At 36.7% G+C, this 11910-nt stretch overlaps 1 protein-coding gene across 1 annotated transcript; it reads left to right on the top strand.

Moving 5' to 3' along the window:
• Positions 1–588: 588 nt before the first annotated feature.
• On the top strand, positions 589–10668 carry LOC145982536 (uncharacterized protein CG3556-like). Its single transcript, XM_083115989.1, has 4 exons — positions 589–703; positions 3889–4159; positions 4893–5047; positions 8275–10668. Exons 1-4 carry the CDS (start codon positions 589–591, stop codon positions 8334–8336), a joined length of 603 nt encoding a protein of 200 aa, XP_082972115.1. The 3' UTR covers positions 8337–10668.
• The last annotated feature ends 1242 nt before the right edge of the window (positions 10669–11910 follow it).

Below are 11910 nucleotides of genomic sequence, written 5' to 3'. Positions count from 1 at the left end.
GGAAAAGAGGGAGAGAACTTATGAACGATAGATAAAATAAGGAAACAAGATAGACAAAGAGGTTGTAAAAATAAGAAACATAGAAAGACGGAAAAAGAGAAACATGTGAAGGAAAACAAAAATATATTCAGAGAAGACAAAGAAAGAAAGATATGGAAGAGATAAAGTAATCTAGAAGAGACATTAAAAATGGTAGAAAGAATGAATAAGAAACTAGGGGAGTAATAGTAGGTTGAAAGAAGATACAGTTCAAGAACGGGAGAAAGGGAGTTAAACATGGAAAGAGTGAAAATTAAATAAGGCAGCAAAAAGAGACAGAGATATTATTCTGTTTGAATGGTTGAGAGAGAGAGAGTAATTGAGAGAATCATAGTAGCCATAACAACCAGAGCAGAATCCACCAGAAGTAAATTGTCTGGAGAGAAAACTTCCCAAATAACAGAAAACCTTAAAAACTTATACCACCAGAGGCATGCCCTGAAGACACCGTAGGAAACCTCCGTACCAGTGTGAAAGACCTTCGAGTCATCCAGGTCCATAACCATGAGACACAATAGTTGAGCATTCTTACATATTTCCACTCACGTCATGAGTGACGTGACCCTAATGTTTAGCTGCAGACACCTTGGTGAAGATCCGCTCAACAGGAAGTTCTATTCGTCAATGGCAATGCGATTGGCCTTCGCACTGATGCATTTCACAGGTATGCGGTGATTGTGTATCATTTTAGGAAGTATAATCTCTCTTTTACGTATTCCGTACTAGGCATGGGTTCATCAAAGGGGATATGGGGTCAGAACCCCCAATTAAGCCTTCCTGATTACTGTTTGGAACGACACAGCAGCATTTTCCAATCGTTGGACACTTTTGTAGGGCTTTTAATTCATCCCGTACACACCAGATTTGTATTTTATTTTATTTTATGAGAGGCAGACTCATATTTTTCATTTGGTTGAATCCTCCCATAGGAAATTCCTGTGCGCGCCACTAGTATTGCTCGGCAAATTGTCCATGACTATTTTCATTAATTTTCTCTTACATCCTGTGTGTTTTTAAGCGATGGATTCTTATGTACGCTGGTGCAGAAGTTGTCAACAGCTTGTTTTGAGTTTTCTTTTAACTCTTGAAGCTCTTATTGGGTCAAATAAAGTGCATGGTGATGGACAATTTGCACGGCAATACTCATGGATCCAACTGTACTAGGAGAGAAGCAATATTAAATAGATTGGCATGGGTTCACCAGTATCGAGTTAGGTTTTGGTTTGCAGCACTTCGAGTGCGCCAGCCCCCCTTCTCAACAGTGGTGTGCCCAGGGGGGGGTGGTGGGGGTTATAACCCCCCTTTTGGTCCAGTATTTCTAAAAAAAAAAGAAGAACGTGAAAGGCAGGAAAAATGTGGCAAAATGAGGACTGACTACTTAAAAAATGTACACATAACCCCTCCCTTTCGAAAATCCTGGGCGCCACTGCTTCTCAAAACTACAGCATGCGAGAAATGTAACAATCAATAACGAGGAGCATAATTATTGTTGTTAGTATAATGAAATGACTGGCCCGTAGCGAAAGGTTGGGCTGCCACGCACATAAGGCACCACTCATTTTTTTTTCTTCAATAAAGTCAGAAAATGCAACGGAGAAATTTACCCTTGGCAGAGGTAAGCCGAGATGGAAATTATACAAAGTGTTACCACTGTCGGATTAAAAATTATAGATACTCGAGTTTGGACCATAGACGGAGTTCTGGAGGGGCCAGGGGGGGTGCCTGGCCCCCCAACTTAAAAATACTAAAAAAATAACACATGGTTAAGTTCAGTTACTACATTTTTGTTATGAAGCCATACCGCAAATCTTGACGTTTGGCATGATGGCATGTGCGGTGATTTAATTTCTTTTTCAATTTAATTTTTCTAAAATTTCTGAAGTTGACTATTGTACCGTAACTTTTTTAAAGTAATACGAGTATTGTATCAATAAAAAAATTAATGAAATGCAAAATGCAATAATCGTACTGTTTTGCTTCTTTTAAAACTGACAACCAATATACTAATTAAATTTGTTTACTTAAGCGAGGAAATTTAACAGTTTCAAATGTAAAAGGTCTAAAACTAAGTGTTTTTAAGTTACTTTTTTGTAATTTCCGGGCAAAGGCCTCCGAACACCTTATAAACGAGGGGATATTCAATAACCCTTAGGTACATCATATGCTTCTCCCAGAGTCAGCCCCCTCCCCAAAGCAAAAGCTCAAACTCCGCCCATGGTTTGGACTCCAATTAAAAATTAACCAGTAGACCTATATAAGAACGAGTTACACCAAAAGTTAGCTTATTCAATTGTGCGTTAATCTATGCTAACCTAATGTTTTTTCGAGTATGCGTTATATTTTATATTGCCATGAGATGAAAAAACGGCCGTTTTTTTTTTTAGTTTTGTAAACGATCGATCTCTTTGAAATTCTATAAATCAAAAACGGGTGGTTCAATTGTGATGACATTTTAGAATGGTGCAGGCAGAAAGAATTTAAACATAATTCTCAATTTTCAGATCTATAAAATTTGTCAAAAAACCGTTATCATCAACTTTGCGAAACAACTTTTTCTTAGTATTGGGTAGTCCTACAAATACAATATTGATATCGTTTTGAAGCTCTTTGAATCTGTTTTAAAAATCCATTATCTCTGTAAATTCACATTGCGAAACCAATTGTACACAAATTTGTATTCAACGGCGTAAAGCTGTACATGGAATGTGGCAATACCTCAGGCAGTTACAGCCCGCAGTTTCCAGGTGCAACGGACATCGTTGTGTGCAGATTAACGAGGAATTAAACGAGCTAAATTTTGATGTAACCCGTTTTTATGTAGTACAAACTCGAGTATGTATAATTTTTAATCCGATAGTAGACCGTTGTTCCTGTTCAAGATTTTGTAGTGATGAATTGACCCCTAGATTAGGATTGCCAGACGTCCCGTATATACGGGATTGTCCACTTTTTTTAAAGAAATGTCCCGGTGTTTCGGAAAATGTTCTCGGGACGCCCATTTGTCCCATATTTAGCTAAATAAAAAACGAATTCAAATTTCAAAATCATTTTATACAACAAGAAATGAATAACAATTTATAACTAACCTAATTGGATACCAATTACCATTTACCACTCAATCCTCATATTAACATCGGCGTAGAACTGCTCATTGTCGATATGTCGAATAGGAAGCGACTCACGACTGGCAAAGGCAGTTCTGGTTCTAATACAGCTATCACTCGTTTCTTTTCTTGGTGAATGGAATCAGAGTAGAGTGGATAATATTCAGGGTTTAGGTGATGTAAAAAGAAAGTGTTCTGATAGTAGTGATTATTCTACGTAAACAAAGATCCTCGTAGTGGACGCCCTTGTAATCAAGGGGTCCCGGGTTCGATACCCGGTGGAGGCACATAGGGGTTCCGATCCCACTTTAAACTGTAGGTCCAGTCCGATTAGCCTTACTGTGCATAAAGTGGTCTTAAAACACCAAATCAAACAATCAAATCTTAAAGGACGCCAAGTCTTCACTCAAATATTAATATATTTTGTCAAAATGTTAAAAATTCGGCATTAACAATGCTTTAAACTGCAATGATTTTGTGATGTTTAAAAATGTTATAAAAATAAATTTAACTATACCCATGTCTATGTGTCCCGTTTTTTTATTTTAGAAATCTGGCAACTCTACCATAGATACTTGAATTGGGGGGTCACCACGTGAAAATACTCTGTACAAGACATTCACTGTTCGATCAAGTCACGAAAAGACCTCTATAATAAATTCTTTTCTAGCTATGAGGTTGCCTCCACATGATGGATACTAATAAAATGAAACTACACTCATAAGTCCATTGTCTTTTGTTCCAGTGGACCCTTACCCAGTGGCAATTCCAGCTGAAATTCGTTACCTGCCGCAAGCTGGGGGAGTGGTTAGCTCTGAGCCCTCGCTGATCGTCAACCACGCGGCCATCGCCGAGGAGGAGGCCCCCGTCAACAAGAGCGACATGGCGACGGTTACGTACACCCTCTGGATAGGCCCCAACATCACAGAGAACTTCACGTTGACCCTTCAGGTGCCAAAGAACACCACTTTCTTCCAGGTCATGAAGATGGCGGCAGAGGAGGATGACCACTATGAGTAAGTATTGTACAGTCACGGTCACTTCTGGATTGTAACTAACCAATTGAAAGTCAATGTTATCGTTATAAACCACAACTGTCCCTGACTGTACAACCGCTCGCATTCTTTCATTGACTGATTTGGTTTATTTCATTTCGCTTTTCTGCCACTTTTGGCTAATCGCGACGATGAGGATGAGTGATGATATGATGACATTGTTGAAGAAGCACTTGCAAGGAATACACATGCCCAGGCCAGAATTCAAACCATCATAAATTTGAAAAATCGCACAAGAATTATAGGAAACGATCGAGTTTATTACAGAAATCAGTTTTTTAAGTACACTTATGCTAATCGGGGCTGCAACTAAAGTTTATAGTGGAATCGAATCATCATGTGCCTCCACCGGGTATCGAACTCGTGACTCTTGATTACAAGGAGTCGACGTTACCACATGCCATCTTGGAGGCCCTGAGGAAGGAATCATAAACTAAGAAAATATCTTAATATACTTACATATATCACAAATTTATTGTACATATTTCAAAGATTTTCGTTACAGAAAAATCCTGGCCTTATGCAATGACACATCATCAAAACACTATATATATTTTTCGCTTGATATGTGTGTTGCATAACTCTACAGCGATGAATGAGCTAGTTTTCAACGCACATAATGTCATGTAGGATGTAGATGTCCCATATTTGTTGTGAATGACTGTACATATTTAAATGATTTTGTATATTTCAGATTTTCGTCCTCCGTCTGGCCCAATGGGCATTACGTGCACACAATTAATGGGTTCAAAGAGCAGCCCATTGGATACCACTATTGGCTCCTGTATCGTTTGACCACCCTGCCAGACCCTGCATATCCACCGGGAACAACAATGGTAGCACCAGGAGGTAATGCATTTAATACACACATTGTTGTAATGCAGGGTAGATAAAAATCATGATTTTTATTTTAAAAAATCATTTTCATGATTTTTTATTTAAATCAATTTTTTTAAACAAAAACATGCTTAAAATTGCTTGTGTGCTTATATATGTTTTGTATAAAAATGATTTTTCCAGTGAACAGCCCTGTAATATAACTAAACTATAATAATTTCAGTAACTTTTCTTCCAGTGAAAATAAAACAGTTTGGATGTACTCTATAACTTAAAATTAAAATATTTGTTTTAATCTTTGCAGCTAAAATTTGGCTATTTTTTGAATGATAGTTTGCAAAATATCAGCTGCCATGTTTATTTGAATTTAATGATAATGACACCATTTATGGTATAACATGATTTTGTATATTTTTCTATGCAAAATGATTGCTATTTTTGCCTATAAAAATTATTGAATTTTATATCAACAGAAATTTAAGTGTGTTTATAGTTTACATGTTACATTTCCTTTCGTATGAGCTTTGTCACATCAGTACATACATTTTGTTTCCTATATTTTCCTCTCTTGGAGCTTAATAAATACCATTAAATCATTACGATATTCATGTGATTTCACCAAAAGTGATTATCATGTCTACAACATCCTTACATGCATTATTCTATAAATTATTTTTTTAAAGTGGTTTAAATCAGTGATTTAAAAAAAAACACCTGATTTGAATCTCTATTCAAATCAGCCTGATTTATATCAATCCACCTTGCCTAGATGGAATAACAGTAAATCATGTTTGAAATTTTTAAAAATAGAAATATGTTTAATATGTGATCAGAATTTTCACGAATGAATCGATGAAGGGGGATAACACGTGAGGCAATGACGGGCTGAACAGCTGAAGTATGTGGACGAGCATTGTCATGTTGCTACATGAAAAAGTATATGTAAAAGATTGCTACTTTGCTTCCGCCGTTCATACAGAAGTTTCAAGCATGCGAAGCTTGATCTTCGTAAGCATATAATTTACATTTGGATCATCACGACGATGAATATGAAGGGTGATAAGGTTAAATTGGTGAAAGGATAACCACAAACACTCATGGACATGATACAACGGAACGCAAGTACCACAGAGGATTATACTAGCTGCAAAATTCTTGCCAGTAGAAGAGAGGTTGCAGATTTTATTCCACATTCTGGTTGAGCATCCCTCGTGAATAAATATGAGAGTTAAATTATTATACTTTAACATTTAACACTGTAATGTTTACACATGGTGAAGATTATAACACCATTAAGCCTTGTTTCCATGATTATGAAAAACTAAATATGCTGACCAAGGCAGTAATTTATTTTATTAAAAACATAAACTAACGTAACGTTTCAACCTTCTAGCAAGGTCTTCTTCAGACTCTGTATCAAGTACAAAAGTAACCAGATACAACAAAAGGGCATTATATATACACGAACATTACTCCCTACAGACTATTTAGAAAGTTGTTTGGAACTTTCTAGCAGATGACTTTCACTTGCCAACTTTACTTTCACCTAAAAGGCTAAACACAATTACTTCCATATAGAATGTGGTTGCGCTTTTAATCTCACGCCCTTTTCCCTTCATTTTTCTTCCTTCTCCTGTCCTCTTTCTCTCTTGTCCTTTCCACTCTTTCCAACATCTTCTTCCACTCTTTGTTTAACTTCAGTCCCCCATTCCAGTTCATTGTCTCTTCTTCACCTTTCTTCTCTATTTCCTTGGCTTCCTTCCATTTTCTCACTAGAATTCTCTTCTCCCTTCCTATCTGCGTAGCCTCATCCCACTCTATGTCATGTCCTGTTTCTCTCGTGTGTTTAAATATTGCATTTCTCTCTCTCTTAAGTCGTACATCATCCCTATGTTGTTTCAACCTGTTTTTCAGCCTTTTTTTCGTTTCTCCTATGTACACACTCTGACATTCTTTACATTTCACTTCGTAGATAATCCCTTTCTCTTCCTCTTCTCTGTTTTCCTTTTTCTTGTTAGCATTCCTCGCTATTCCTAAGATGCTTCTCCCTCCCTTCCTGTAAGTTTTAATTCCCGCTTTCCTAAGCACTTTGCATTCTTTTCTGTGGTCTTCCCCATACTCCTTATTCCAAACCTTCTCTCCTCTTTTTCTTTCTCTTCCAATTCTCCCCTGCCCGTTTTCTTACTTCTTCTGTTTATGTCCAGTCTATCCTGCTTCTCATAGCCATTCTTTTCCAGCTGTTTCCATAGGCTATTTATTTTGCCTTCTTTTAACATTCTTTCATGCAGAAGACACAATGAACTGGAATGGGGGACTGAAGTAAAACAAAAAATGGAAGAAGATGTTGGAAAGAGTGGAAAGGACAAGAGAGAAAGAGGAGAGGAGAAGGAAGAAAAATGAAGGGAAAAGGGCGTGAAATTAAAAGCGCAACCACATTCTATATGGAAGTAACTGTGTTTAGCCTTTTAGGTGAAAGTAAAGTTGGCAAGTGAAAGTCATCTGCTAGAAAGTTCCAAACAACTTTCTAAATAGTCTGGAGGGAGTAATGTTCGTGTATATATAATGCCCTTTTGTTGTATCTGGTTGCTTTTGTACTTGATACAGAGTCTGAAGAAGACCTTGCTAGAAGGTTGAAACGTTACGTTAGTTTATGTTTTTAATAAAATAAATTACTGCCTTGGTCAGCATATTTAGTTTTTCATGGTGAAGATGTTTAATTATTTATACCTGCTAATGTTTTGGAGGGCAAAATTAAGGCTATGATAAAGTTTAAGAGTTTCGGAAGTGGAAATTCAGTTCAAAGTTCAATATCTCATCTTTCGCTCCCATGCATTGTCATGATTTGCCTGTTACTCAAATGTTTCTTATGTTAAAACTTTCAGAAATCTTTTCTTTCCATTCTTACTTGATATAATTCAACTGGCATGAATAGGAATTTCCTACTTTGTTTTAATTCTCACAGTACCGAGAATATCCTCTCCCCATCCTTATTTGATTCACTGCATTGCCATACATTTCCTGTTCCGAAAATGAATCTCATTTACAACCCATAAGAAATTTTCTGTTATGTTATTATGTACGAGGGGCGTTAGTAAGTTGGTGCCTATAGAGGAAATCTGCAAAAATTCTGCAATTCCTTAAACCAATGGTAAGATCTTTACTAACTTTTCTAAAAGGAATCTATATATTAAGACAGCAATTCCTTTCATTAATGCTTCCCTCTGTTTTTCACGTTGCAGGTGTTGATGATATCATCGTGGAAGATGGCGACCATTTTCTCTTTTGGTTCAAGAAGTTATAAATGTACCTAAGTATCTCGTCAACGTGGCTGATGAAATATACTGACAAACAGAGTGAACGTTTTATGGTACTAACTGATCAAAAAACAATATTAGCAGTGAATCATTTATTTTTTTGTTTCCTAGAGCACAAGACTTATTTCGTTCATGGTTTATAATTTTTATCACTGTGCCAGTGATTGGGAAATACATGTTTTTTTTCTGACTTCTAAGTGGTCTAATTCTAAAAGCAAACTTGTTGTCTTTCATTCGTGGATCTTGTTTCACCATTATGACGTCAGCCAACAATGATACTCAGTGGTTTTCCAGTTCAAATTGATTGTAAACAATTATGGGTATTGTGGTCTAGTTTACTCATATCAATAGATGGATGATTGTAACGATGAAAAAATCTAATATTAAAGTTCACTGAACATGCTTAACATCTCTTGTATTACAGAAATGGTATTTATACATTTCACAGTCATTAGAATTCATGTTAATCATCGATCATCATTTACAGTAGAGAACAGAATGGCATGTACTGTGCTTACCTAGATGTCAACAGCCGCTCAGAAAGCATGGCGGATTTGTTCTTATTCCTCAACTCGTTTTACTTTCATACCCAAATCTGTGGTCTGTGCATAAGCTATGATGTTGTTCAACTTGCGATTGGATGAAATCGTTAATAATTGCCTGAAGTGCGTATTTCCCCCTCTTTCTGAAATCTGAGAAATGCAAGAGACGAATGTGATACTGAACAGTAGATGTGTGTAGTGTAGGTAAGCCGGAATTCAAGCAGCATTTTGTGAATTCATTAAAGATTTCATGCACTTGCAAACCAGCAAATTGTAGTGTTGTATGGTGAGTCACTTAACATTCACTACAGAAGTATTTCGAAAACAAATCCATTTTGCAGTTCTGTCTTGCAGGCATGTTAAAGTTACCCAAAAGAAAACACAGTGTTACTACCTGAGAAAGACAATTGTGTTTTATTTTGTTACAATGGGTTTACTATATGTTTAAACTCTACATTCGAAACTGAACAAATCAGTGCTTACAAATTGCAGCAGTGTCTACATACTTTATAAGTTTGGTAGGTCTCAATCTTAACACTAGAAGTATACAACACTGCTGCATAGTTTTTGGTACCATTTGCTTACTTACAAATGCAGGGTAGAAACATATGTAATATGTTTCGTATGTAACATACAAGTAATACATTTTGCATTTTTTAAATTCAACTTTGTTCTCAGGTAGAAACATCATTGATCATCAGCTTGTGTATTTTCTTGTGCTCGGCCTTGCATGCTTACATTCTTTTCAACATATAGCATTAATAACGTTTTGTTTTCAAAATAAGATGAATCTTAAGTGAAAAACCACCCTACATATATATGGTATTGCTGGGTTTTGTTCTTGACATTTTACAAGTCGATGTCTGTAACGAAAGAAGTATATGAGAGAGACTGTAATATTGCCTGAATGTTTGCGAACTGTATATACATTGGTAAGTAGACCAAAAGTACTGCTGTATATTTGTTAAAGGGAAGCAGCAGCTGTACAAGTTGAAAGGTTATGTCGGCTGGGATTGTGTTCATATAAAAAATACATGTAATATAATGATGGACCAATGGTTAATTAGTATGATTTTTTTCCTAGTGTAGAACTTTTACGTGTTTGTTATCTTGCCTGCCATGGCTAAATAGTCACTAAAAATATACTTTTTACTTGTATTTTATGCAGCTATACCACTGCTATGGTTTCACCATTGTTATTAGAGTTTATTGTTAATAATTTGGGCTTTGTTCTAACTTAAAGTGTAATAATTGAAAAGCAACATATGTGCACATGTGCTAAATGATATGACGTGCATAAGAATCATGGCAGCAACTAAAAAATGAACACTATTGTTGACCTAGTATAAATAGCGATTGTATAAGTTCAAGCCAAAGATTTAAAGTAGCTAGCAGATAAGAACTGATACCATACTCAGAAAAATTGCATAAAAAATTAAGTAGCTCGACAGTGCAAATAGAGTGATTTTTAAGAACGTTCTTAGAGAGTTTTCTTTTGATGACAATTTTAATGAACAAAGACTGTTTGTGATGATTGTTGCAGTGAATTGTCACTATGCCCCTTAACGCACTGCTAAGTTTATAGATTGATGTATTGTTGTGACGTCAGTTATCAAATCTTTCTTGACAATAAGAATATGTTATTGTGTCACGTCTGCTTTGTGCTGTAATTATAATTCTTATGTCTACTTCAGGCAGTAAAAAAATAGATCATGTTGAGATAAATTGCACTAAAATTATTCAGACTATTGCAAACGAAACATTGGAAATTACATATGTGTTGAAGAGTAAATGCATTTTGTATGCAATTTTGCTTAAAGTAAAGAAGAAGCTACATATTAAACAGGGACACTATGGGATTGTGGAATGTAAAAGAAATCTCGAATGAGGTGTAAACCTTGTAAAAGACTGATGTGGTATGATCTCTGAAACCTTCATTGTATAATTGTAACTTACTACAGCCTAAAGTAAATTGTTTTGCCAAATTATAATTGTGTTCTTATTGGATGTTTACTAGGATAAGATTTGGCAACATTTCTTTAGTGTGTAATGCCTGACAATCGTATGGTTTCTTGTTGCAGTTGGCGCTTTGGTGGGATTACTTATTCTCGAGAGCGAGATCGTTGAGTACCGACGTGTAGTGTGTGTCTGAGAGCAGCAGTACAGGCTTAGCCGAAGGTATAACGTCCTCTGTTTCCTCAATCCGAGAGAAACCACGGCAGTAAATCTGTCGATGTAGTGCACACCGATAGAGGAGGGCTAGTTTGGAGTTGCCAAAGGGTCTTGCCACTAGCACTCCCGCCCCTAAACCAGGACAGGGGGAGGGTGGCAAAGGTGGACGATCATCCCTTAAGTATTTTTCGAGTGGCGAAAGATTGCCTTCAGTCCCTTTCTTTATTTACGTTCTTGTTAATTTCCTCCCTCATATACATACCTGGGCAATGACCATACTCAAAGGAGGGCGGACTGCTGATTGACGAGAAGAGGGGAAAAGATGTGGCAACGTTTCCGACTGTCAACCGTGGCACGCGTTGCGGTTTCTGCAGGAAGAGGGATGAGGTAAGGACGGGAAATCGTCGCGAAGACTTCAAATACATTTGGTGGTAAGTAGGCAAGATTGTCGCAAAGTAGATATTTAATACATATAATTTCGTGTCCTCTTGAGGATCTTTTTATGGGAGAAGAAATTGTATGTTTTTTGAAGGCCCGTGGAGGCCAATTAGTGTGCCATTCCTACAACTGCCGGTTGGTTTTCAGGCTTATACAACCAGTCCACCCAAAATATTTCCTATTATCCCGTAAACGTTTTCAAAAAAATCCATTTTTTGGGCGTTTTGGAGCTAAATATGCATTTACATCCTGGATAAACCTGGATTTTATTTCTCTCTTCCATTGCATCAGTGAAAATGAATGATGCACCTTAGATGAAAGTCAAACATAACGGAACACTCCAGGCCTGCTTGGGATTCGATCCCAAATCCTCTGAAAGATAGACGAACCATTTATCTTCTCATTGTCC

This window comes from Lepisma saccharinum, unplaced genomic scaffold, assembly GCF_977018435.1.
Source record: "Lepisma saccharinum unplaced genomic scaffold, izLepSacc3.1 HAP1_SCAFFOLD_232, whole genome shotgun sequence".
In the NCBI taxonomy this organism is placed as follows: domain Eukaryota; kingdom Metazoa; phylum Arthropoda; class Insecta; order Zygentoma; family Lepismatidae; genus Lepisma; species Lepisma saccharinum.
The sequence above is the reverse complement of the archived record's forward strand: the minus strand, read 5'-3'. Positions and strand labels throughout refer to the sequence as shown.